The 27,500-nt window shown below is 49.5% G+C and overlaps 3 protein-coding genes across 4 annotated transcripts in view; 2 read left to right on the forward strand and 1 right to left on the reverse strand.

The window, feature by feature from the left end:
• The first annotated feature begins 9,802 nt into the window (after positions 1 to 9,802).
• On the forward strand, positions 9,803 to 17,430 carry Pldn (biogenesis of lysosomal organelles complex 1 subunit pallidin). Of its 2 annotated transcripts, none has more exons than XM_077706032.1 (4): positions 9,803 to 10,118; positions 10,997 to 11,089; positions 13,627 to 13,708; positions 16,964 to 17,426. In XM_077706032.1, the coding sequence occupies exons 2-4, from the start codon at positions 11,022 to 11,024 to the stop codon at positions 17,207 to 17,209; spliced, it is 396 nt and encodes a 131-aa protein (XP_077562158.1). In that variant the 5' UTR covers positions 9,803 to 10,118; positions 10,997 to 11,021; the 3' UTR covers positions 17,210 to 17,426. The 2 variants fall into 2 exon arrangements, with proteins under 2 accessions (XP_077562158.1, XP_077562159.1); XM_077706033.1 differs by lacking the exon at positions 9,803 to 10,118 and adding an exon at positions 10,209 to 10,348 and having other exon boundaries at positions 16,964 to 17,430.
• A 6,097-nt stretch (positions 17,431 to 23,527) lies between these two features.
• Positions 23,528 to 24,143, reverse strand: LOC144178293 (cytochrome c oxidase subunit 7C, mitochondrial-like). The gene is made up of 3 exons (XM_077706034.1): positions 23,914 to 24,143; positions 23,716 to 23,849; positions 23,528 to 23,631 (listed from the first exon to the last, which is right to left on the reverse strand). Exons 1-2 carry the CDS (start codon positions 24,019 to 24,021, stop codon positions 23,733 to 23,735), a joined length of 225 nt encoding a protein of 74 aa, XP_077562160.1. The 5' UTR covers positions 24,022 to 24,143; the 3' UTR covers positions 23,528 to 23,631; positions 23,716 to 23,732.
• Positions 24,144 to 24,189: 46 nt separating this feature from the next.
• Positions 24,190 to 27,500, forward strand: part of Nup205 (nuclear pore complex protein Nup205) — a 30,957-nt gene continuing 27,646 nt past the window's right edge. The window contains exon 1 of the mRNA XM_077706027.1: positions 24,190 to 26,878. Coding sequence (XP_077562153.1) covers positions 24,344 to 26,878 — 2,535 coding nt within the window. The 5' untranslated portion in view covers positions 24,190 to 24,343. The remainder of the gene's footprint in view (positions 26,879 to 27,500) is intronic.

The raw sequence follows: 27,500 nt of genomic DNA on the forward strand, positions 1-27,500 counted from the left end.
TTCGGCACTCACCTCGCGCCTTGTTTGCGGGGACGAACAGCAAGTCACTGAACTCTGGCACGCAAGCGAGAAGGCTTTTAGCCAGGCACACTACACATACCCCATGCGAGGTTGAGTCGTTCGTCGTTCGAAAAAGATAATCCAGACCATGGGAAGCACTATCCACCCGCAGAAGTACAACGTCGCATTTCATCGCGAAACGAACGCTACACATAGGAGGCGATGCACACACACACACAGCTTCGGTCGCTGCATTGGCTTAGCTGCAAGCTTCGTTCGGACAGTCAGCGATGATTCGACGATACAGAGCTGCGTGAGGGCGACGTGCTAACCACTTCACGTATTTAAAAACACAGGGGCAAAGAACTTGGTTCATCGGAAGCAAAAGATCTTTCCTCCATTATTGTGCCTGAAATATACTGGCTAGTGTTGCTAGTGTGCCGAGGGCGGGCCCCAGGCGGGCGCCGGGAGCGATGTACGCGGCCGGCTGCCGCTTGGGGCGCTGCCGTGCGGGAGTGTGCGCGTTCGTCCCGCCCGAGCAGATCGTGCGGTTGCCTCCGCGCTGCGTAGCAGACGGCAGGGGCAGAACTTTCCAATCCCGCTTGCGACGAAAGCGAGCGAAAGCGAGCGAAAGCGACGGGAATTCTGTCGCGCGAAGAAAATTTCTCCCGACAGTTCGACAAACACGATCGTCGCGCGACAAAGCGACGAAATTCCCATCGCTTTCGCTCGCTTTCGTCGCAAGTGCGAACGGGCCTTTATGCGCAATCTCCGTCCCACATAAAGTAAGCTCTTGCTTGTCGCCTGAGCATACGGTTGATATGTGACTACGTTACACTGTGCTTGCGAGTGTATTTAAACGATGTCACTAGGTTTGAAACGTAAGCGCTCGGCGTGCAGCTTTGTAAACGCAAGCAGCCTCACGTACGCACGCTATTTTGTTGCTAATAGAGAGTTTTAGTACAGCGTTTGTGCCTTTGCATACGCTAAACGCTAAATTTTTGCGTCCAGCTACGTAAACATCGCGAGGGGAGTTTTAGTAGAACGTCTCATCAGTTTTGCGTTGCGACATGCTAATGCATACGGCGCCATCTGTTAAATGTTTTCCGAAATGACTCGGCGGCTGTTCTGCTAGCGGAGTGCCGGAGTACCTGAACATTTTACGACTATCAGAACACGGATGCGCTCGAATGCGGCGTTGGTTTGCTCGGCGCCTTCCCGTTCATCGCCACTGATAAAGCAATCCGATCCGGCGCGTTTTGTGCACGGGTTCTGTGTCGGTTTAAAATGTCTTTTTTTCACATGCCGCCGGTAGTAGGAATTACAACCGCCGCAAAATAAGACCCGGCACCAGCGGGCCCACATCTGAGACCGCGCTTTTTGGATAAACAGTGCGCCGTGCACCAAAGGGAACGAGCGCACGATTCTCCCTGCGCTGCTGCGAGTTCGCCGCGAAAGGGCAAGGCCAGGCCGCACACATGCGGCCAGGTCTTTCGTTCGCTTTTCCAGCCTTTAGAGGAGTGTCCATGGTGTCAACAAAGATGAAAAAGCCGAAAGAGCTGGCCCGTAGCAGACGGCAGTCTGTGGGAGCGCAATAGCGGAAGTACGTCACCGCTGAGGAGCGAAGCATCATGGGAGGGGAGGCCAACAGAGAAGAAACAGTTGAAAGGAGGAGGAAATACGGCGCGACGATAATGCGCGGTTTTCGATTTACGATTTCTCAGCTAATACTCATCGCTTTAACAAAATTCTTGCAGGAGGAGATTGCTAATACATTGCTTTATTTGGTTACATGTACATCCATGCATCGGCGGAAGGCATTTCAGGACCCCTTTAAGGGTAAACTATGGCCACACGATGTTTCCTTGGGCATTTTGTGCATGTAAATCACGAAATCACCTTGCACGAATGCATGATCAATCAAAACTTCAAAAGTGTTGTGTAAGCATGTTATACCCCTTCTATACAAGTACTTTCAAAGCTTGGTTTTAAAGCTGGTGCCAAATCGAGATCATGTTTGGCGTGCACTGCTTCGCCAAGCTTTTTAGAGATGGCAATTTAGCAGAATAACTATTTCGAGCACATGAAAGCCACGCTGTGGGCTCTTGCTTGTGGGACCACGAGTCTCAACCCTGCGAAACAGTGGTGGGTTGATGGCTTTGCTGATCTCAAGGATGCCTACGCCCACTTTTTGGGCATCTTGAGAATCGTGGTTATGCTTTACAAAGCTTCACAGAGTCGAGCAGCACTGGAACATATAACTGAGGGTAAATTTTAGGGCTGCGCTTGACAGTCATCATCTAAAGGAGCTTTGAAAGTGCTTGTGTGGCTGTGGTACTGCATATGCAAGAAAAAAGGCTGTGACCTGGTTGATTGAAACCTACCACATTAGACGTACTAAGGTTGGTTCACATGGGAAGTTTTGCCGGTTGATCCAGAGTATTATTATTAGTAGTGTTGTTGTCATTAGATTACAAGTTTTGTACCCTTTGTTTCAATGGTCAATAAAAGATGGTTTGCCCATTCCACTCATTGTCTCAGATTAAGTAATTGCTCACACCGCTGTTATTAGGTAGGATGTGTGTCTGATGGTGACCGTTTTCGTCATCTCTGGACCCCAGATAGCAGACATCACAAGGTTCTGAAGTGGTAAGTGGTCGTTGGTGTAAAGAGCCAATTTGTAACTTCATTCGAGCTAGCAAGGTCGTTTCCAATACCTCCATAAACACATTGCACCGCTGCCCAGAAACCTCAACCAATGGGTGCAGAGGATTAGCACGCAGGCAATGCAAGACAGTGCTACTACCGCTGTTCTTCCACCCAGTGTTGGGTCCTGGTGCGATGACAGAACTGTCCTTGCATACCTCCCTGTCAACAGCTGATGCTGTAACATTTTTGTTAACGGAGCAGCTCAAGGGCATTCGGAATTTAAGTTGATTTTTAAGGCCTGTGTCTTCAAGATGTGAAGGCAAAGGGCAAATGCATTCAGATATGAAACAGAGCTGGCCCTTCCAGAAAGAATTTTTTGTCTGGGAGGCTTCACAACAGACACTTACGGCAAAGGCTCACTGCTCTTGATTTCGGGCAGTAGCATGGATGATGTTCCAATATCACAGTGGCCCTGAGGAAGTTGGAAGCAGCCCCGAAAGGTGGGGAAACCATGCAGCTCGCCTGCTGTGTACAAGCAGTTGGCATTTAACTGTATTGGCCCTTGGGCGCAGCCTGCTTGCTGCTGTGTGGGTGACCCCAAAACATTACCCACAACATTTATTCCGTGGGGGTACGCAAGACATTTACAGTTGAGGGCCGGTGGGCTGAAGCATAGAAGTTGGGCCAATTGAGCTGGATTTCACTCTACCGGTCACGCCACCACTGGTCATGCCACTAGTACTGGATCACATAACGCCATGTCTTGAACGGTTTGTGGGTTGTCTGATTATGCATACACGTATATCCCATCAAATTCCTCCTTGTGATGTCTGAACAGCGAGTCCTGCAGCTCTGAGACCGTAACCAGTTGCTAAAAGCCTTCATTGCCCCAGACTAACAGCATGTTCATGTAAGTGCTGTGGTGCAGTGGCATTGATATTTGGGTCATACTTGTGTTCTTGAGAAGATATTTATGTGGGTACGCATGCGCACAAATTAACAGCACTCTGAACATTTGCATGTGCGGACAAGTTCAACTTTCGGTACATATATCCGGAGCACATTTAACAGCAGATTGAATTACCCAAAGTCAAAGTACACACATTACACTTTAGCAAGACCTCTCAACTTAACCAAGTGAAGTGGTAAACGAATAAACTCAAATCAAGTTAATGCGAGTCGACTGCAATTTTCATGGTTAATGGCCTTAATGAGTTGACTAAGGCTTGTGCGTTGACGTAGCTTGTTTAGTGGTTCTGGTGTTGACCATTCAATCTCTCTCCCTCTCTCTGATGTGACAAAAATCATAATAATCACACGCGTGTGTGATGATGATGATCATGATGACGATTAGATTCTTTCTGCTTGAATTCTGGCATCGGTTGTCAACAACCTGCTTGCCTGGTTTATCTACCCCGAACAAATTTTATTGACTTGCTTTCTGACTTTACTTGATGATGATGATGATTAGTGGTTCTCCCTTTGAATCGGGGCGTTGATTGTATGTGCCATCTTCCAGTATGTGCCGGCTCGTGGGTAAAAAATGAACTTCGTGACAACTTTTTGCGTCGCCGTCGCGTGGTCGGGACTCGGCCAATGGCTTGGCACACCTAAAGTCCCTAAAGGGACTTTATGACCAAGCTCGCAAAGCTCAGGCCAGTGTTGCCAACTGTAGGGTTTTTGTCCTACATGTAGGGCGTTTTTGGAATTTTTCTCTCGTCGCAGGGCTGTAGGGCCGTTCAGCCATTTTTTGCGGCAGGCGTAGGGCGAGTTTGTGTTTTCAAGTTGGACTTTCAATTCTAAGACAAATAAAGCTTTGAGCATTATGACCGAAAGGTTACTGTGCCATAAAACCACAACTTCTCTCTCTCGCTCTCCAAATAAAGCCGCGAATGTATAAATTATTCCTTTATCTACTGTTAATGCCAACTTTTGGTGCTGGATTGCGTTTTGCTGCTGGATCTGCGGGCAGAGAGAGGTAAAAAACAAGCACTTGTCAGGGAACGACAGAGTGCAACGGCCACGCATGCAGAGAGGAAAGACGTTCTAATTAGGAATGAAAAGTACATTATCCGCAGCATGGAGGAAAGCTCTCCTCCATGGTGACTGACAATCGCCTTAGAGTCCATACAACCTTCTTGTAGAGTTCCTTACATGTATGATACAAGGACGCTAAATCAAAACTTGACCTCCTCGGTATAACATTATGAAACATTATTACAGTCTGTTGTATTCAGTGCCCTTCCACACTGTGAAGAATGATGACCAGTGAAGCTAAGCACAGTCCGATCAAAGAGTGGACAGAACAAAGCACGTTTATTTTTCATTTGCAATTGAGCATACCTCCAAGCCATCTAGCTGGATGAAACTTTGAAGAACTCTAGTTTAAATTGCAGCGGACAAACACGGATGGGTCGGTATTCCTCCCAGGGAAATTTCCCAATATTGAGAACCTCACTCTGAACTACGCAATCAATGAAATTAAAGTAAACGCAAAGTACTATAACAGCAGTCGTGACTAATTTCCACATATTTTTGGGTGATAATTTTGTGTAACCAAAGAGAGAAAGAGAGAGAGAGAAATCATTTTATCGAGCCTCAGGATGGTTTAGGGGGGCGCTGTGACCGCCGGTTTGTGGCCGGCTGCAACGTTGCCAACACGGGTGACCTGAAGTATCTGAACCTCTAAAGTTTGCGATGCCCAGCGTTCCCTAGCTCCCACTGCTCTTCATTAACTATGGAGGGAAAGGCATCTTGAGGGCAGACCCATAGAATGTATCAGCATGGCTAGGCTCCACTGTGTGGACAAGAGTAACAGCCATTTTCTGTAACCGTTCTGTCACAATGCTTCTGAATCACTGTTAGTGTGCTAAGCCTGACTACACGTGCAAGCCTTTCCCCCCCCCCCCCCCTCACTCATGTGCGCGCATAAAGGGGCGACAGGTGATGTGCGCATGCTTAGACAGCAAAGACACCGGCCAAAATGGTGCTTTCCTGAAGTCCTTCAACGTACGCGGGCCTGGATGGCAAAGAGAGAGAGAGAGCCAAACTTTTATTGAGCATTTATATGCGTGGGGATGGCTTCTTAGTCCAGAAGTCCAAGCGTCGTCTTTGCACGTTCCGCCCTCTCCGTCAGTATAACCTGGTCGGCAAGGTGTGCGCTGGACAGCGCTGCCTCCCATTGCTCGAGGTTGGGGTTAGGGAAAGGGGGTGGCAAGTCCAGGTTTTGGCTGCATTCCCAAATTACGTGGTATAGGGCACCTGAATTTCCACAGAACTTGCATTGGGGTGGATGCTGATTGGGGAACTGCATATGGAGCCGGACTGGGTGAGGGAACGTGTTTGTTTGAAGTAAGCGAAGTGTCGAGCCATGTTTTTTACCTAATTTCGGGTGTGGGGGTGGATACACTCCGTCCTAGCCGGTAATTCTGGGTAATGTTACGGTAAGTCACAACAGGAGTGGGGTCAGGTTCTCCTACCAGGGCCTGGTGGGCGAGTGCGCAGGCCGTCGCGTGGGCGACTTCGTTGCCCGCGAAAGAGGAGTGTGCTGGTGCCCAGACTATCGTGACGTGCCGTTTCGGGGGATTTGTACTCAGGAGGCGATATGCTGCGGGTGTCGCCGATCCCAAAGTAAATCTTCTGCAGGCCTGCTGCAAGTCAGAAACTATCGTCGTTGCCTTGGTCTGGGTTATGGCAAGCGCTATGGCAACTTCTGCTTCTTGAGGGTTCGTTTTGGGGATGGTTGCAGTGGTGAGGCATTTGTCTCTCATGTTACTACTGCCACCATTGCTCCCTTATGGTTACTGCTTGCTGTGTCGGTGTAAATCGTCCCTTCGTCTTTGCCATAAATTTTCTCTAGTGCTTCGGCCTTTGGCCTGTCTTCTGCTCGCATGATGTTCTGGATGCATATTGCGGGGGATTGGCTTGATGTGTATGTGCTGCCTCATATCTGGCGCAAGAGCTTGGGGTTGTAGCTTCCCTTCAGGTGTCCACTGAAGTTTCACCGAGAGCTTTCTGCCTGCAGGTGTGAGTTTGAGTCTTAATTTTTGGCTGGAGAGGTGTCCTTCGATTAATTCTGATGCAGTGTTGTGAAGGCCTAATTTGAGTAGTCGAGCAGTCAAAGCGCTCATGGGGATTCCCAGTGCTTGTTTGTAGGCTTTCCATATAATGACGTCGAGCTGCTCCTCCTCAATTTTGGTCAGAGTTACGTACGGGGCCACGTAGGTAATGCGCGACAGAATGAAGGCCTGGACCAATCTGGTAGTGTCCTCCTCTTTCATCCATCTTTGTCTGTCACCCTCCGTAACATCTGGGTGACCTGTTCGGCGGCGGTCTTTAGTTTCTGAATCAGTCCATTGTTCTTTGTGTCCGCCTGGATACCGAGTCCAAGCATCCATATCGCCTTTGTAGGCCTGATGGAATGGCCTTCCAGTGTGACTTGGATGTCGTCTTTGTCTTTCTTTATGCTTCGTCTGCGTACGACCAGAAGTTCCGATTTTTGCAGGGCGCATGTTAGTTCGCACTCTTTGGCATACTGATTGACGGAATCAGTTGCCTGTTGGAGTGTGTCTTGGAGGCCGCCGATCGAATCTGTGTCCGTAAAGATAGTAATATCGTCGGCGTAAAGGCCATGCTTTATGTTAGGGATCTTCGCCAGTCGTTTCGGCAGCTCTATCAGCGCTATATTGAAAAGCACGGGGGATAGATCAGACCCCTGAGGTGTTCCCCTGTCCCCAAGAGTAATTGGGTCGGAGGAGACATCCCCTATCTTTATGACAGCTTGGCGGTTATAGAGGAAATCGGCAATGTAGTTGTAGGTCCTCTCTCCGCAGCCTGTTCTTGCCAGGTTATTGAGGATTGCCATGTGCGCCACGTTATCAAACGCCCCCTTAAAGTCGAGGGTCAGTATGGCCCGGGGGCAGTGTCTCGTGGCAGGAACGAGTATGTCCTCCTTGATTTGAATCAGTATGTTTTGGGTGCTCAGGTGTTTTCTGAATCCAAACATCGAGTTGGGAATTTGCTGCGTGTCATCGAGGTATTGCTGAAGTCACAGAAAGATTACCCTCTCCATGATTTTTCCCATGCAGGATGTTAACGAAATCGGCCGAAGATTGTCTATATGTGGTGATTTGCCTGATTTCGGAATCAGTCGCACCTAGGCTGTCTTCCAGGAGATGGGAAGCTTGCCTGTGCGCCAGAAAACGTTGAAATGCTCTGTGAGGTCTTCTACAGCCCTGTCATCCAAGTTAGCCAACGCTTTGTTGGTGATTTGGTCTTGCCCAGGTGAGCTGGAGCGTTTGCAGGCTGCAGTGGCGGCTCGGACCTCGTAGACTTCAATGTCTCTGTCTTGCATGAGATTGGGTGGACCTTCATGATGGGGAGAAGCACCACCTTTTCACGGACGGAGGTATAGTTGTTCTTCAAGTCTTCAATGAGGTCATCCGTGGTTCCCTGGTACAAGTGCATAGTGCGTGCTAGGCTTCTACTGGTCTCTCCCTTGTTCTTGAGGGGGTCGATAAGGTGTCGCAGCAGGTGCCACGTTTTGCGAGTCGATAGTGTTCCCTGGAGGCCATCGCACAACGTAAGCCAATTTTCCTTGCACAGGTGGGCCGCGTACTCCGCCGCCTGCTTACTTAGTTGCGCTATGCGTTTCTTAAGCCGGCGGTTATGCCTGTGCTTCCAGCGTCTGGTCAGGCTGTGCCTGGCTTCCCAGATGTGCAGGAGTTTGGAATCGACGTGCGTTCTTTAATTGTTATGTTGTTGCTATTGTTTTTGTGTTGGCCTTTACATCTCGTATAACACTCTCCGCCCACTGGTCGTAAGACTGTCCCTTCAAATGGTCACGATCTTTCTTTTCTTTTCTGCATTTGTCCCAATCAGATAATTTGGCTGTACCGACGTATGACCTGTAGCTCAAGCCTTTGATGAGGACTTGTATGATATCATGATCGGATCCAAATTCTCCATGGTGTTGGCCCACGTGATGTCGAGCGAGCCTCGGAGAAGAGATAAGTCTGGGCTCGTGTCTCTAGAAATGCTGTTTCCTGCGCGGGTTGAGGTGTTCAGAACGTTTAGGAGCGCGAGTTGTGTGATTCTATAACATTGAGTAGATCTTTCCCCCTCTTAGTGTTGTATGTGTATCCCCAAAGTTTGTGCGCAGCATTAAGGTCCCCCAAAACGAGGAGAGGAGAGCTACCAGCGAGTTGGAGGGCTTCGCGCAGAGTATCTCCTATACCTGATCGTTTTTTCGAGGGTCGGCAATAGAAGTTGAGAATAAAGATGCTCGCTTTGCATTTTGCTGCCCGAGGAATGAGTTCCACTAGGGTGTGCTCACATTCCCTTTGTGGGGTAAGGTGCTGCATGGCTGCTATGTTGCTCTTGACCAAGGTTGCCGTAGATCGTCCAGATGGATCCATGTAAGTAACGTATCCTGGGAGCTTGGTTGGACCATTCGTCTCTTGGACTGCAATGATATCAGGTGGGGGTGAGAGTGTGCTGAGATACTGTTGTAGCGCTGCTGACTTGTCTTTGAATCCACGGCAATTCCATTGGAGCAACACGGTGAAGTCCTGCCTTTTTGGTAGTGTACTCATCGAGGAATGAAACCAAATCCTTGCTTTCGGACGCTGGAGGGTGGGAATACGGAGCTTGCCTTCTGCGGAGACTGTTACTTTCAACCGTCTCCTTTCTGCCTTCTAGCCGGTCGATGTGAGTTCCGAGTTGGTCGACCCGACCTACAACTTGATCGATTTGGACGCTGTTTTGGGCTACTTGAGTGGATAGCGCCTGTAGCCGTTGGTTAATTTGGTCAGTTTGGGTCTGTATCTGTATCTGGAGCGCCTTGAGTAGGTCTTCAAGGGAGGTTGTGCCTCCTTGGGACTGGGTTTGTTGCGAAAGTCTTGTCTAGCTCTGGAAACGTAAAATTTCCGTCCTACTTCGATTTGTGCCCTCACGCTACATTTGGAAACCTAAACATATACAGCTCTACTGTAAAGGTACTGAAAAACACAAAAAAATTATAATTAATTAAATTAAACCGAAATAAAAATTACAGGTAAATTGACACATATGTGGCAAAATAGTCATTTTTAAGCGTAGGGCCAACAACAATATTATGTAGGGCTTTACCGTGCGCGGTGTGGGGCGTTGCGGCCAAAATTGGTTGGCAACACTGGGCTCAGCGGTTTCTGTTCTGTGTATTTTGTCGCAATCTCAATATTTCCTCGTGAGAAACTCTATGCTTTGCAGCCGACCCGTGGGGCCGTGCATGTTTGTCGGTTGACCGCGGCAAAAACCTCACCCGCCGCAAGTTTAGATCTTCGAAGTCAAGTGCCCAGCAGATTCAGAGTGCCACCACATCGTAGATGCTGGGTAGTCGTCCGTGCCAACCGCATCTGCTGTCAGCTCGCAGTCAACAGATCACAAACCACGGAGGGAATCGTGGAAGGCAGTGAAAGCGGGCTTGGCAGGTTCGCCAGCTTGCTTTGTAACGAAGCAATGTTCGAACATGAACGCGCGTCGCGCACTGCGATTGCTCGTCACCGTGCAACTTGTCCGTCATGAAATTTAAAATTCACTCACCCGTAAACTCTTTTGTGTACAAACAGACCTATTTTTTCGTGAGCAGATTGCAAGAGGACAAGAAACGTTAGACTGTATTCTTGATCCCTGTTTGACCAGTCCGTTGAGATTAACAGTCGTAAGTCACCAATGATTACAACTAGCGGATGCGTATACAGAAAGCTATGCTCCAGGCTGTGCATTCTAGTTCCTATCTGCATACCGCACTCTCGTACCGTGAACGAGATTGAACCTACATGAAGTTGTGGCAGAGATGGGGCGTTTCGGAGCAACGTACAGGGAGATGACGGGACAACACAGCCCATGTTCACAGTGCCAGTTTTATTCTCGCGAGCTTCTTAAAAATAAAGTCGTGCATGCGAATTGAACGCCTTAAAGCAACGTGGAATATTCACTCGTGTGCCAAAGTCGTGATTTTTGCAAGTCTGAGCATTCCTTTAGTAGAGTCGCATCCAAGTTTTGAGTAATTACATGCTAGTTTTGCGCACTTTGGCATCAGGGCGTGTAACCATGTCCCTTTGCTGCTACCATGTATACTGAAGCTGGCACACAAGTGCTACAACACTGTTGTATGTGCGTAATGCACATCTTAACCAGCGCTGGGGATGCCGAAAAATGGTTGGCCAGGTTTGATAACCCCATCCCTAGCTTCATGCTGCTTCTCTTGGCCACTTCATCCTGCTCATCATGGTTGAACATCATAAGAGCATTCCCAAGTGAGAATGCAGAACACCGTAGCCCACAATTACTCTTATTGCATTTGCAGCCATCTGGAGCCTTGCCCGTGGACCATGACTGCCATCGAGCTGGGACACGTGGAAGAGTTGAAAGCCCTGCAGGCAAGCCTGGGCGACCTCACGTGAGTGAACCACTTGCCGACTGGTCCCGATATTGTAGGACTGTTCGAGCTTTTACAAGGAATAACGAGTGTTGACTTGTTCTATTCATACGTTTTGGTGTTTGTGCAACATGCCAGTGTTCCTGTAAAGCTGTTCGACGTCCAAAAAAAAAAACTGGCTTTTGGCTCCTAGCACTTTCAGTGCATTTGCGTAACCACCAAAGAGCCTAATTGAATTCAAAAGCAGCTATTTTTCATCTTTGAACAGCAGCTAATACAGTGGTCTTCTCAGCAAGTGCAAGCCGGCTTGTTGGAAGAAGGCACCTCTTGCAAACTTGCAGTGGTCAGGAGGTTTCGGAAGGTCCAACAGACGGTGCACGCTCAAGCTTGTCGAATATGTTCTTACTTGCCTTATTTCGGCCCATTAACAACCTTCACATGAAGGCTGTGGACAGAGCTGTGTAGTAGGATGTTGAGTCATTCTGTGCCACAATTTTCAGAAGGTAGATTGAAGCTAATCTGTTAGCAGTGGGCACTAACTAACCAACAATGCCTTACCGTATTTATTCGATTATAAGGCGAGGTTGCAGTTTGGAGAGTCAAAAGAATCACCATATATGCATACTCAGCTTCGAATATAAGGCGGGGTATGACTTTGAGGCTATGGATTTTGGAAAAAAAAACCTCGCCTTGTATTCGAATATGGTACTTTAAAAATGAACACCTTTGAATTGAAACCCAATTGGTTCATGAAAACGTTGCAGTTGTTCTTGCAACTGTAGTACCATTAGTATGTAAATCCCAGCAAAGCTTGAGTACGATTGGATCGCAGTGTAGTAGGTCGCAGCCTGTGTTTAAAGGAGCCACGAAGACAAAACACAAGTTTGGTTCATTCAAAAGGCAGCCTCGTTAGACTCATACTGACACCAGTTTTAACGTAAACTTCGCTCAAATAAGCTTCTTAATTATGAAAAAAGGGAATGGCCATGCGACCCACTCGCTCATTTCCCGCAACAGAACCTATGATGTCATACCAGAATGCCCTGTGATTGGCGGAGGCCGGCAAAAGCAAACGCAAATCATGCTGAGCTTATAAGCTTGCAGAACGAGCTATTTGTGCTTAAATTTAGGGCACATTCTTTTGAAAGCAATAAGAATGGTGGGAAAAACAGTGGAAGTTACAAAAGCACATGTAAACATAGAAGTACTGATGCGTACTGCTGTTGGTACTACGTGCATTATGCTTGGTTTAGCTGCACAGCACTGCGGGGCTTTGGGGTTGTCTCAGACGACACTGGCCGATTGACGCAAGCAACGGTGTCTTACGTGACCATATTTATCGAGCGAGGACTATGTTTCATGAAACGATTATTTTCTCCCAGAACAAAAACAAGCCAGGTTTAAATACGGTCAAAAACAAACAGCTTGCCACGGTATGGTGGCGCCATCTAGGTTCAGTAACGATAAACAAACGCGCGAGTACCTCGACGCCAGTGCCGCCGTACGGGGTGGAGACACCCTTTGAACGGTCCCGTGCCGCTGCAATTGGGTCAACGTGCTCAATGTGTTAATCTTTTCGTTTCCCACGAGACCCAGCAATGCGAAACAGATAAGATGATTCAAAGTTCGCCAGTAAACCGCGTTGCGGCGATAATTTTAGCGCGGTTTTAATACAATGACTTGCTTTGGCGGCGAGCGAGCGACCCATAATGGCGGCACCAGTGTGTACGTGTCTCCACCCTGTACGGTGGACGCGTGAATCGGGACCTTTGGCTGAGGAGCGGTCGGTTCCGGTGATGTCATTGCAGACCACGAAAACACACGCTTTAGCGGGAAAATCGAAATTTTAACGTAAATTGATTAATTTCTCGGTGAAGAAAACATCGTTTGTATCCGGACAAGCGCTGGGGGCACTATAAAACACAAAATCTTTCGAATAAAACAAACTTGTATTTTGTCTTCATGGCTCCTTTACGAGAAGAGAAATTGCGAAAGAACATGAAGGACAAAATGCATTTGCGTAACTCGCAGCTCGCATCACAACAGAGAAACAAACAACTCATAATTTAAAAGTGCAAGTCAGACCTCTTCTCAGCTCCGCCTTGGTAATAAAGAAAATGTGAAAAGTAAAGTCGTCACCTCTTCGCATATTTCATGGGTAGATTGCTGAGCCAGGAGCTGTGATAATCTGTTCTTGCTGCACAGAGTCATAGAAGACTCGTCCTGTTTGCGGTACCGGAGCTAACACAATCAATCGGATGCAACTTGTCCTGGCAAAGAGAAGTGCTGTCTCACCCAGTTACAGCCATAGCATGCCTCATTGGAATCTTTCTGGCTCCATCATTTGGCCCCTGCTCCCTCTTGCCAAGGTATCGGGGGCCCGTCACTTTTCGCAGGGTGGCCTTGTTTAACAATACGGACAAATCTGTGCTGCAGTTGCTGCGTCGGTCAGTCTCCTGGAATTCTTTGCCAGGCTGAATTGTCAGTGCTACCTGGATATGACTTTGTACAAAACTCTAAGCCAGAGTTGACTAGTGGAACAATGCATTATTTTGCAGGCGGAACCAAGGCCTGCTGCTAGACACAGTGCAGCAAGAGAATGGTCGCTTTGCTGACGCCATGGGGAGCCTGGACGACATGGTTGGTTAGACCCCTTTTATGTGTGCGTGGACAACTAGAGTATGTATCCATCCCAGCTAGGGATGGATAAACCTCTGCTTAAGACCTGTGGGCTTCAGGACCTGCACATAGAGGTTAAAGATGGATATAAAGAAATCAAACCACCAGCTCAACTCTAGCATAGATGATGAAATGCTTGAAAAGGCGAATGAATATAGCTGTGTTAGACGATTTCTCAGTGCTGACCCCATCCGCACAAAATAAATCTGGCGTGGAATTAGTATGGGGGAAATTTAGCAAGTGCTCTCAAATAGTGAACAGTAGGCTACCCCTTTCACTGAAAATAATGGTGTACAACCAATGTGTACAGCCAGTGATGAATTAAGGGGCAGAAATTTTGCACATTATTAAACACCTTAAAAGTTAAGTCAGTGATACAAGAGTGGAAAAAGTATGATAGGAGTAACACTTAGGGATAGTAAAGGAGCATCTAGGGTCAAGAAACAAACTAGGGTGGAAAAAGTCATAGCTGGATTTTTAAAAAGTTATTAATTTTGGGGTTTAACGTGCCCACGCAACACAGGTGATGAGGTGCGCCGTAGTGGAGGGCTCCAGATTAATTTTGACCACCCGGAGATCTTTAGCGTGTGCCAAAATGTCGTACACACGGGCGCTTTTGCTTTTCGCCTCCATCAGAATCGAACCGGGAATCGAACCCGCGACCTCGTGCTCAGCAGCGAAACGCCTTAGCCACTGAGCCACCGCGGCGGGATTAAAAATAAAGTCAACTTACTGGGCATGTAATGCAGAGAGCAGACAACCAGTGGACCACCAGGGAACAGAGTGGTCACTGAGAGATGGGACTAGGAGGAGGGGATGGCCCCGATAGAGGTAAGAAAATCAGGGGGCAAAGAATGGGCATTGCACCAGGGCTCTACAGAGATGCATCAAAATGGGTTCTGGGATAAAAATGTGACACATGCATTGGGCGCCTCAAATACAGATACTAAGATACATTTAAGTTTGGCATAGTGAGATATTTCTGAGATACTTTTGCAAGCACAGATAAAAAGTATCTCGGAATACAGATAAAAGGTACAGATATTGAAATACTTTTTTTCTATTTCAGCGGCCTCATGCTCTAAAATACATTTTTATGAAGTATTATGCATTTCAGAACCAATACATGCACAAAATTGAATCATCAGTACTATGGAATCTTCAAGAGAATTGCATAGCATCACTTGCCACACAAAAAAACAAACATTAGTTGCACTTAAGCAAAAGCAGCTTTTCGAATAAGCTGTCTTCCAGACGACGTCGATTTGGTCTAAACACGAGGCTCTTCTGTGCCATGAAAATAAATATATCGAGATATTCTCATGTGCCAGGGTATTGCGATATATTCGATACACCATAAAAGTATTTCACTACGGAGATACGAACACATTTTTCAAATGTATTTCGATACTGAAATACAGATACTCAAAGTATCTCTGAGATACTGTCGCGATACTGCCCAGCCATGCTCTGCACAACAGGATCAGTGTGCAGAGAAGTCCCCTGCAGTGGAAATAAGCCGGCTGCTGATGAAGTTTAACAAGTCTTCTGCTGCAACTCTGGACAACTTAAAGGCCAACTGCACTAAAAATTTTGAGTTCTTGAAAACCCTATTTCCGTATAGTCTGCTTAAAAAGAAAGCAACATGCAAAATACAACAGCTGAAATACGCGCGTGGACGCCGCAAGCGGCCAGCAAAAATCAGTGATTTTGAAACCGAAACCGAGGAGCGGGCGGCCATTGCAGTGACGTTGCAGCCGTCCAGCGAGCAGCCGGATGGTCACCAGCTGGGGAGAACTGCGCGCACATGGGGCCAGAGGAAGAAGCCCCCGTCGGCTGGAACGTCACAGGCGCGTCATGGCTGTTTACGCGATCCGCCGGCAGGTGCAGCGTGATCTGCGGCGGAGCTTTTTTAAACGCTTCTGACTGATTAACGAGACGTTTCACGGGGCTACCACTTGTGTCCCAGCTGATTTCGGGGTACTTACTACGCATTAAAAATAAATTTGGCCGAGGTGAAATTTGAGTGCAGTTGGCCTTTAAACATACGGTTTGCAGTTTAATGGATTAGGCAGTTACATAGCAGTCAGTGCTTTTTATTTTTTATTTAATTATTATTATTTTTTTTCCAGTTTGTACATTGTGACAGAGGCTTGGGATCCCCAGTCTGTTTTGCTTTGTTTTCACTTTCAAAGCCCACACGTCCACTCGAGTTTATGCCACATGTGCAGTAGCTCATTTCACCGTCTGCAACACTGGCAACGCTGCATCATTGGAGTTCTGCCATCAAGTTTCTGGTGGTGGTGCGAGTGGCACGGTAGCAGTGCCCTTGTGATGCCCATGTGCCTTACGTGGTTTCAATGCTAACTGCAAGCCGACTGAACAAGTAGGATAAGAAGGCAGGGCACATGGATGCGATTACCACTTTAGTTTTCACTCTACTAAACGTCCAAGAGCTTTTCTCATCTCACTAGGGTACTGCATAGTTGATACTGCACCGAGACCCTCGGTATATTTTTACATAGAAAAATACAGTGAAAGCAGCCAAAGACTGTAATTTGTATTTGGCTGCTTTCACTGTATTTTTCCATTATAATATACCAAGGGTCCTGGTGCAGTATCAACTATGGAACCCTCGTTTGGATATATCTACTCATGTGACCTTCCTCTTTTACAAGAGTCAATAAACTACTTCTTTGTCTTCACTGATAGATAAGTCATGTGAATTCCGTGTGTGGCAGAAAAGTTGATGGGAAAGGGCGGTGGAGGGTCATTGTGTTTAGGAGAACTTGAAATAGTGCTCATGAGCAGAGATTGTTACGACAGGCGAGAGAGAATTTGGCTCTTTCCGTCACAGTGAGCGGTTGTTGACATGATTTTGGTCCTCCACTTGCACACTTTGCTCTATGTATGTACAAAACCATCGCACCCGCCACGGTGGCTCAGTGGCTAAGGTGTTGCGCTGCTAAGCACGAGGTCGCAGGTTCGATTCCCGGCCGTGGCGGCCGCTTTTCTGATGGAGGCGAAAAGCAAAAACGCCCGTGTGTACGAGATTTCGGCGCACGTTAAAGATCCCTAGGTGGTCAAAATTAATCCGGAGCCCTCCACTACGGCGCGCCTCATCGCCTTCGTTGCGTCGGCGCGTTAAACCCTACAATCAATCAACAAAACCATCGCAGATGTAGCAGCTAATGGGCGGTGTTACTGCACTTGCAGGCTCAGCGGGTGCGTCTCTACCAAGCGAAGCTGGTGCGCATGAAGCGTGACATGACGGAACTCCAGCAGCGGAGCGGGAAGCTCCGCAAGCGAGCGCTGCGGCTGCAGCAGCTCCAGCAGAAGGAAGCCCTCCAGATGGAGCAGCAGCGACAGCGCGACCTCGAGCGGGCTCGCCAGCTACAAGCGCGAGTGGCCTTGAGGCCCAGCCCCTCATCCTCCAACCCCTCCACTCCCTCCTCTTCTTAGCTGGGACGCTGTTGGTGACATTCTTACCAGTGTACAGCTCAGTGTGGAGATACAACATGTGTGCATTTGTGCCGTGCACTGGCAAAGTTGCTGGGCCTGAGCGCAATTGCAGCATCAGCCCATGCCAACATCCCCATTGTCATGCTTGTGCCCAAAAGCACAGCATAACAGAGGCATGGTGGGTGCAGCCGTCGCAATAAAATGCTACCAGCCAAATCCCACAGTCATTTTCTCAAATCATGGTTCAATGTCACCGTAGGTGTAGGAAAGCATCTTGGTGGAGAGAGCGTGCAAGAAGAAACAATGGAGGAGGCAGGGAACCTCCGTCAGCTACTCTTTTTTTGAGGTGAGAGGGGGGGGGGGGGGGGGAGGGGGGGGTATTTTGCCACAGAACATACTAGGTCAGATAATGATGATGCGAGATTATCAGATGGAAAGGTTAGCTTTTTGGATTAAGCTTAAAGTGAGCAATGATGAGGTGTCCACACAACAGAGGACACATTACCTAAGCAGAGGCCGCATTCCACAATAGTAAGTGGTGGCAGTCAAATTCAACATCTCTGCTATAACAAACAAGGCAACCACGACAAGTTTCATTCTATCAGCCTTTCGAGAAGTGAAAACAAGCACCTACCTATTTGCCACTACACGTCGTATACACCGCATTACTGTAAACAGCACAGCGGTTACTTGTAGTTTCTAACATCACGGAGGGCTAGCCCAGCCTTGAAATACTGGCATGCACATATAGGAAAATAAAAGCAACAACATGCAGGACCATTTGCATAGACACGGGCAGCCTGGTGCTCATTACATCAAACTTTCTTTTGCAGGACCTTGAAAGCTTAAGGGGGGACGTGGCTTTCAAAATCAACTTTTTTATTTCTTTGTGGATTTTGATGAAAATTGGCACAGCAACTGGAAATGCTTCTGTGATAACACTATAAAAATTTCAAAGTAATATTTTGAAAACTTTTTTATGTATGAAATTTTCTTTTTGTTCCGCTTGTACCGAGCTTGAGCGGCTTATAAAACATGATAGAAAACTTGTTCGAAGTGCTTTGCATTCCCAAATGAATGGACGAGGTCGTGACAGTTTTAGAATTTTTTTTTTACAACACAATGTTTTTTAGTTTTCATTTTTTTAGAGGTTAATGTGCAACAGGCATGTCAACTGTGAATGATTATTTGAATAAAAAATCACAAAAAAACAAATCTGGAAAACCAAAAGTGTCACGACCTGAACAGTTCATCAAGGAATGTAATGCAAGAAACGGAATAAAAATAGACCCAGCGGTCATGAAGAAATCCCTGGTACAAGCGACACAGGTGGCAAAAAAAACTGTTTTGAGAAAACGGCTTCCGAAGTTGCAACATGGGTTTCACATATCAGAAGTCGTCACGGTTGTAGCCTTTCATGTCCTTTTGAACATGGGGCTTCTGGAAGGCCTTGCCTTGAAATTGGAGTGCCTTTTACAGCCTTTCTCTTTCCAGAAAACATCATTTTCAGCTCCTCCGTGAAGAGTACATACCCCCCTTTGCAAACCAAACGGAGGGGAGATGGGTTTCAATGGGCTTTCAATGCAAAGTAGGTTAGTTGGTTGGCTGTATCGCACTGGACAACCTCCTTTTGCAGTGTTGTCACCATGGCAACAAGTTAAGCATTTTTTTTACTTAAATTTGAACATTTTTGGCTTTTTTTATGTTTTATCTTGCCTGGCACAGCAACTTAGTACTCATGTGCAGGTGTTCATTGCCAAAAGTTTGCATACCATAAAGATGAAAATGAGCTACTTTGAAGCCTGGTAGAGTATTCTGCATAACTCCCAACTTCAATGCAAGAGCATATTTTTTTACTACTTTTGACATTCAAGGCATCCAATATTTCTCGCAGCACAGCCAGTATGCCCTGAGCAATGGTATCAATAATTTACCTAAAAAAATCACTGTTAAACGCTGCCACAGTAACGTACATTTTTAACGCAGAGAGCATATTTTTATTCCTATATTACTAACTCAAACCTGTTTGCATGAAAATTACATTACAAGTGCACGGGAAACGTTGCGCAAGAAAGGCGATATGGCTCGCGCGCATCGCAGCGCACGCTTACCGCGACATATCGAACTTTGGTTATACCTGATATGGCTGGTCAGGTCGCTTTTAAGATTAAATCTAACGTCGCAGGCATTAATTACAACTACTGGCGTTCAATCGTAACCGGTTGCCCAGTCATGTGATGCTCCAATGCGCATCGGCTATGCCGTGCGCGCCGCAGCGTTTGACGCGTCGACCGTTTCTTTCTCAAGGCTAGCGAGCCCACAGTCAAAACACAGCAATAACTAAGCGTGTAAACATCGCAAATCCGACTAAAAGTTCACTTCACGAACCGCTATCGCAAGCGCGCACACCGCGTCACCCTCCGGGGTCTGGCGACGGTAGAGTCACGCGCACCACGAAGCGTTCGATGACCTCCGCCTTTCGAGCCACACAACTTCCCGTAATCCGGCTCGTTATCTCTAGCATTCCCATCGCGATAACGTCCGTGTTGAATACCACAGATTGAACAGAAACTCGGCCGAGCGCAGCGGCGAAAATGAACTCAATCCGCTCGCTACGCAGCTCAGGCGGCCGCCATCTTGCGTTGCGCCCGCAACATCCAATCAGGAGGGTCGTTGATCTGTGCCCCGACCGGGGACCAATAGCGCTTCAGCATCTATTCCTAGCTTCGTTTGTGCGTCGTTTCTTTTCTGCCGTTTGTGCGTTTGTGAATGAACGAAGATAAAAGAGACGAGCAGAACCGGAAAGACGATCGCTCGGCCGATCTAACCATATCAAAATGGCCGCGCCCAGTGGCACCGTTGCGGAGATAGAGCGCTCCGAAAATTGCCGTTTTTTCGCCCTTTTGCGCTGATAGCTTGTCACCGCGCCTGACAAAAGTATTTTTTTATGCCACTTTGCGACGCTTTTCAGCGTAAAAACTTTGCAGACGCACAGAATAGGAAACATAGAAGCCGAATATGTGGGTTTCAAAAAAACGATGTTTTGGTCATTTTTCCGAAGTTGAAAGCCGCGTCCCCCCTTAAGAAGTTGCAGGGCAAACAGCCTCTGATCATGCTTGTCTAACAAGGCTAACAAGTAGTAGTAGCTCGTCTACAATTGTTAGCTTGCCATCACTGCAACATTTTTAAAAGTGTGGTAGTTACCATGGAAACCAAACTGTAAATATAACGGTAGCTGCGTACCTGAACCTAACGGAAACGACGAACTGAAAACTAATGGGCACTTGAATCGACCCCATGGCTGCTTTGCATACTACTCGGGGTTCCCCTACGGGAAGATGATGCAATTTTTTAGTTTGTCGGGCACAGAGTCATCAAGGTAAGCCAGGAGAATTTACTATGCAAGAACAACATTCAGTGGAATGAGAAGAATCAATGCGCTCTCATTAAACTTAGTTCTGAGATAGCCTCCACCAGCTGCCATAAACTTGCCAAGCCTAGACTTCAAAACGGTTGCAGGTGTGCTTCACCTCCCTGGCGAGGTCCATCCCCTTTATGGGTGCCCTCAGGATTCTCTTGGTGTTGTCTTTCATCCTCACCTCAACAATGCCCCACCCCCAGTAGACGAGTGGGTTGCAGTCGGGTCTAGAGCCACTAAACAAGCTACAACTCATCTGTGGCTCTAGTTGGATTTATAGGGGAGCCACAAGTTCAGGGACCAGTGGTAGGGCATGTCACAAGGCCACAGTTGTCTCCTTGCCTTGCGCATAAAGGCCGGCCAAAACACGTATATGTTTCTAGAAGTCAATTGAGGGCTTCACAGCAGACCCCAACAAACTGGCATTAACCCTTTCAGGGTCAATGACGTACATGTATGTCCCCTGCGAACACCTTCAAAATGGTCAATGACATACATGTACGCCATTGCTTGTATGCTTAAAAAGCATGCCTCATTCGATCATCTCTCTCGCTTGGCATGTGCTGCCACACTGCAGAAATACGTGAAATTTCTTTCTTGCGCCGATGGCTGTTCTTTTGATGATTGTAGCGTTTAAAGTGCCGACGCAATGCAGGCGCGCCTAGTGGAGGGCTCCAGATTAGTTTTGACCACCTGGGGATAGTTAAGGTGCGCCGAAATCTCGTACACATGGGCGTTTTCCCTTTTCGCCTCCATCAGAAAAGCGGCTGTAGCAACCGGGAATCGAACCCGCGACCTCGTGCTCAGCAGCGAAACGGCTTAGCCACTGAGCCACCACGGCGGGTGATGGCTGTTCTTTTGTTTCTTTATGCTTTACTACAGCAGTGCGCTGGCTATCGCTTGCGCATTTGGTCCTGCAAGGCGCGCAGTGGCTAGTTTCAGATTCGTCCTCCAGGCACTTCTCCCTTCTTGCACCCACGAAACGTTTTTTTAGAATTGTTCTCCTGTTACTGATGAATAAACCATGTGTATGTAACAACACAAATGATTTTTTGTCCCTTTATGGTCACCCCAAAGAAATTACTTTGAAATGGATACGTTCGAAGAATTTAAATCAGCAATAAAAAAATTGACCCTGGGGGGTCACATGTGGCAAAGTGGGGAACTACGATACCACCCTCACTGTTCAGCGCCGCCAGCACAATCAAATAAGGAGTTTAGTGAGCACAACCGTGGATATGTCAGCCATATTGTCGCTTACCTAGTGGTCATTCTGATGGTCACCGGTATGCCTGAAGTTATTTGCGTCTATCTCTCAGCAACGCAGAATAATTGCATTTTCTTGTGGCCAAGCCATGCAATAATTTGTTGGGGCAGCTTCCCAGCATGAAGTTAGTCAAGTATCGCTGCGCTGCAATGCATTCGTTGCTTCTCACTGCGAAGCAGATCACAATTTGCTCACCGTTCCTTAGTCTTCCGTTGAATGACGTTGCAACACAAGACAGATAAAGCCAGTAGCCATCGCTGCACTGTTTCCGCAATGAACCTGTGGCAGTTCTAGGACTCCAGTGTGTAGGTGCTACGTGTACAACTTTGTACGCCCCTACGAGCTCGTTTTCAAAGCTTACGTAGTCTTGCTGCTTTAAAAGTTGCTTATACGAATAGGACACGTACCAGTGTTGTAACACCTGTCAAATAACTGGTACACTGCTGCCTTTTAACGTGCTTCTGCCTCCTAAGGGGGAAGCTCATCTAATGTTGCCCAAATTCTTATTTCGTCTGCTGAAAGCTGGTTCTCTCTACAAAAGGAAACAAATATGGCGAACAGATTTTTTCCCGAAGACATTCCTTGTGTTCAGTGGTGAGCTGTAGAGGTTTGAAGTCTTGGCAAAAATGCTTTTTTGTTTCAAGTTAGTTATCCTCACCTCTATTTAAAATAAAATGATGTCACCCCAAACATTCACAGCACTTCCTCCTCGTAAAGAACACTAATTTACAGCAAGCTTCAGAATTAGCGTATAACAAACTACGCCTCTTTAAGACAAACATTTCCTGGGAAACCCTATTAACAGTCATATCTCTGACCATGTTTGAGTAGTTAAAACGAGCATAATTTATTTTTACTGCAGATCCAATCATAAAGATAACTGAAAAAAATATATATTTGTTGCACTTCTTCCTTGGTTAGTCTTCCTACAATCAAGATATTTGCCATTCAGGTTAACATTTTACATGGATAACCAGTTTGGTTTGCTAATTGGTATGGGCACTAACTATATGATCTTGAAAAGTATGCTGCTAGCTAGCTTCAATACTGCCAGTGTACCCTTACTCTGCTTTCACTATTGAGAACAAGCTCCTTTAAGTGAGCTACTTTTACCTGCTCTTTCTAGTTCTTTGCCTGTTCAGGTTGCAGCAGAAGCGGCAATGAATGAACTACACATCATGTACCATACTAATGCTGGCACAAAAGGAACTAAAGTCGTTAAATGTCATAAAACCAGGATGCGCACACGAGGTGTATGGAGCAGCAGCAGCTTCGAAAAGTGGTCGCGTTAGCCTCAACCTTGGCTTTAGGCTGCCACAATGTAGCATGGGAAAAGAATATTCTTGCAATGCACTAACGAAGTTTCTACGCAGAAGGCTGAACCGTACGCCAGGATAAGGCATCCTGGCCGGGCGTAGCCACAACGAATGTGATTCGCTTGTTCAGGCCATAAAGCGTAGCTCCAATGGTACACCATAAACCGTTACCTGAAACGAGCAACACCTCGAGCACTGGGCGCCATATTGGTTTACCATTCACTGTGGTACACGTGGTAAACAGGAGCGTGTAGGTCGAAGCAAAATAAGCTACCGCTCCACGCGTAATGGTTGCGAACACCTTGGCTTCACTCCTGCGGGTGAATTAACCCCGCGTGCACAACGCAATGAGCACCGGAATGAAATTTATTCTAGTCCCAAAAAAGACAACATTCCGCTGCTTATCTTCAGGTGGGCAGTCCTGAAAATAAATACGAATTCAATTAACATGAGAATCGAGGCACCACGCCACTATTCACGACTCCTAGTCAACGGATGAACTTACTGGTTTCTAGTGGCGGATCACTGCTTGAGGAGCTGGTGCCGGACTGCGAAGAAGGGCAGTGCGAAGCCGCTTGCGAAGAAAAGGGCGAACTTGATGGTTAGTCCGAACTTGTTGTCGATCTTGAAGGGAAGGTTCTGCAACGAAAAGGCAAGCACGTCCAGCGAAAAACGTGACGGCGGTGGCGGCGCACGATCTTACCGAGCCGGGGATCCCGCCCTCGTCATGGTGGTCGTGGCCTCCGCTCCTCCGGATGGCCGAAGTGGTGAAGTTCCGCGCCGAAAGGGCCAGGCGAGCAACACGAGACATGCCTAAGCTTTTCGCTGGGCGCACACACAGGCTTAGAACTCCGTGCCCTTCAGGACCTCGGTGCTCGTTCGAAGGACTCGACTCGAAGGGCTCAGACGCCTATGGATTGGGCTATGGATTGCTCTTCTGTTCTAGCTTCTCGGCTTAGCTTGGCTATCGGCTAAGACGGGCTGCGAAGCCAGTAAATGCCGGCCGGCCAAAGCGGCAAAATGTCGAAGGCGCCGCGCGCGTGAGCGTGCACCGGTTGACTATTTTGATTGCTCTGTAGTTGCCGTGAATCTGAAGGATTTGAGGTCACTGTGCGCTTCTTGTAGCAGGCGCGATGGCAAGCTCGGCGCCTTTGGTAAACGTGGGGTGTTCCTCTCTGTGGACTCCCTACAAAGACCTGCAGCAGGCTGTCGAGGCCGTGTTGGTGCACAGGGACGTTGAAGCCGTGGCGGACTTCGTGGCCGCGCTCAGGCGTCACCGACGGGACTTCGCCGCTCTCCTCGTGAACCCAGCACGGTGCTCGCAGCACCGCACTGCCGTGGTACGGGGCCCTCAGGACGGCATCGCGGTGTCGGGGCAGCCGTCGCTGCAGCTGCTTCCTCAGGATGTCGTGGACGAGGCGCTGTTGCTGAGTGACATGCTCGAGCTGAACGAACTGGCCGCCCTCGAGCTGGTGCTCGCAGCCCAGCAACAGCTGCCGCTATTTCCAGAGCTCACGCGTGGCCTGGTGGCCGTCATGCTCTACTACGACGGCCGGCGCGCACTCGTGAACGCTCTGCGCACGCTGGTTCAAGTCACCGAAGGCCGCACCTGGACCGTCGGTCTTAACGCCGACGTGCTGGCCACCGTCACCAAGTACACCAACGGGCTGCGCGACGAAGACGGCGTGCTTGCCCGCGCGCTCCAGCTGCTCGACCACTTCGACCTGGCGCGGGAACTGGACATGCTGCAGCGGAACCGCGCCCTGGGACCACCGCGCTACCGACGCCAGGTGCTGGACATGATCCAGGAGACGCAGCAGTCGCTTGCCGAAGTGGTCTTCTGCTGGGCCTGTCAGACGCCCCTGGCGAAGAGCGACGCCCTGGCCATTGTGCGCTTCCTGGCACAGCGCGCCAAGACCACGGGCGACGGCGCCCTGGATGGCGTCTCGCTCACGCTGCTCATGGCGCTGCTGTACGCACTGGACGCGGCGCCGCTTCTGCGAGACGCCGAGCTGACCACGGCGCTGCATCGCGAGCTCACAGCGCCGCAGCAGCCGTGGAGGCTGGAGGCCCTGCTCAGCATCGCCCAGTTCGCTCTGGCGCTCAGCCTGCGTTCCCTGTCGCAACAGCCCGAGGCGGCCAGCCTGGGCTCCTGCATCGAGGACGACGAGCGTCTCGCAGACGCAGCCATCGAGGCGCAAGTGTTCGCCGCCCTGCGGAAGAGGGTAGTGCGCTCGCCGATGCTGCACCGCGAGGAATTCTTCGTGAAGAGGCTGCACGCGCTGCTCGCCGACTTTGTGACGCTGATGCCGCTCAAGCTGAAGGAGCTGCGCAACCAGGGTGATGAGGCAGCGCGCATCGTGAGCACCTACGCGCAGGACGGCCTGTCGCCGCCCGAGCGCCTGCCGCACCACTTCGAGCACCTCTTGGAGCTCGTGGCCGAGCTGTACGCCCAGGACCCGCTGGAGCTGCACCTGGTGAACGACTACTGGACGGAAGGCTCCGACGGGGACAAGCGCCAGCTGGCGAAGTTTGTCCGGCTGGCGGGCGACCTGCTTCCGGCACCCCTGTTTGTGCCCTACGTGTCGGCGCTGAGCAGCCTGTCACGGTCGGCCTTTGGCGCGCACCACTGCTTCCAGCTGCTCAAGAGCAATGGCCACCTGGCGGGTGCCCAGTGGAGCCCCGTGTCCTGGCAGCACTTTCTGGGCTCGCTGCACGACTACTACAACAGCCTGCGCCAGGAAGGCCCGTCGGAGCCCTACCGGCAGGCGCGCAACGTGTCGCCGCACGAGCTGCGTGCCCTGGTGGCCGTGCTGAAGCTGCTTGAGACAGTTGTGCGGTTCGACGAGCTTGCGCGGCTTACGCTGGCCGACCACCCACAGCACGGCTCACTGGCTTTGCTGGTGGGCCTGCTGGGCTGTGCCGTGCCCCCTGAGCTGAAGGCCGCACTGCTGCACGCCCTGGCCGCGTTTGCCCTGGCGCCCGAGCTGGCGCTGCGCATCTGGCAGCTGCTGGGGCCCTGCCTGCCCGGGCTGCGCGCCGAGCTGGACGAGGTGGAGTGTCGCGCCGAGGAGTTCCCCATCACGGGCGCCCTGCTGGCGCTGCTGGCCGCCCTGCTCGAGCACCCGCCGGGGCCGGGCTTCCAGCTGTTTGTGGAGCACGTGCGGGACGCCGTGTTCCTGCGGCTGCCGGCGCGCGCCTACAAGCAGCCCGGGGAGAAGTGGCGCCTGGCAGCCGCGTGCCTGCAGGTGCTGGGCCGGCCATGCGTGGACCTGCTGGAGCAGCTGGAGCGGGCGCTGCCCCTGCTGCTGCAGCTGCTGGACGAGGGCGCCGAGCTGGAGGACGACGCTGGGGGCGTGCGCGAGGCCTGCCTCTGCGGTCTGCAGCTGGTGGAGCGGGCACTGCGGCTGCCCTTCCGCGACCGGCCGGGCTGCTCGCTGCACCGGCTGTTGCTGACGAGCAGCAATCCGCGCACGGGGCGCCCCGACTGCGGCCGCGTGCTGGCCGCCTACGTGGGCCACAGCGCCCTGCTGCCCCACCACGCCTTGGCGGCCGCGCGCATCCTGCTCCTGCTTTGCGCCCAGCCGCCCCTGGCTGCCCAGCTGGCCGACGCGTTCCGGGCCGACCGGGTCGAACTGCTCACACACGGCTTCGCCGAGGCTCTGGAGGTGAGGAAGGGGCTCTCAACGAAACACGAGCTCACGGTAACCTTCAGTTGCACTCCTGACAGACGTGTTCCTCCTAGAGGACACTTTTAGGGAAGGGAGAATACATTCTCAGATCCTTCAGAAGGCAGCTGCGTACCCTTAAAATCTTTTTACTACTCTAGGGAATTTTTCATCAATTATCAATCATGTTATGTTATCTTCAGTGTTGTCCCCAGAAATTTGAGAGGTGGACATCCGAGAACAGGGGGGATGGGGAGATGTTAAGTTCAACAATTTCGAATTTTAATCACAAAGATTCAACAACTCTGGTCAAATACCGCTGGCCAAATACCGCACATAGCTTGCAATTTTTCCAACTTAAAAAACAACTTGTTCAGACTCCTCCACATATACAGGTAGCAAGCCATGCCCCCCGCTGCCGCTAGGGTTGCTCTCGCACAGTGGCTGTATTTAGTTCCTCTGTCGCGCATTTCAAACGGGTCAGTCGGAACGGTGGGGCCTACCGAACTTAATTTAAGCAGTGGGCGGTGAACCAGAGAGATGGGCGGCATTTCCACTGCCACCCACCGTGGGGAGAACTCTGGTTATCTTTAAAGCCACTTCACTTAGTATTTACTGCCAT

The sequence above is a fragment of the Haemaphysalis longicornis genome, unplaced genomic scaffold, assembly GCF_048455015.1.
Source record: "Haemaphysalis longicornis isolate Haplotype H1 unplaced genomic scaffold, Haemaphysalis longicornis Haplotype H1 scaffold_4, whole genome shotgun sequence".
NCBI classification, from domain to species: domain Eukaryota; kingdom Metazoa; phylum Arthropoda; class Arachnida; order Ixodida; family Ixodidae; genus Haemaphysalis; species Haemaphysalis longicornis.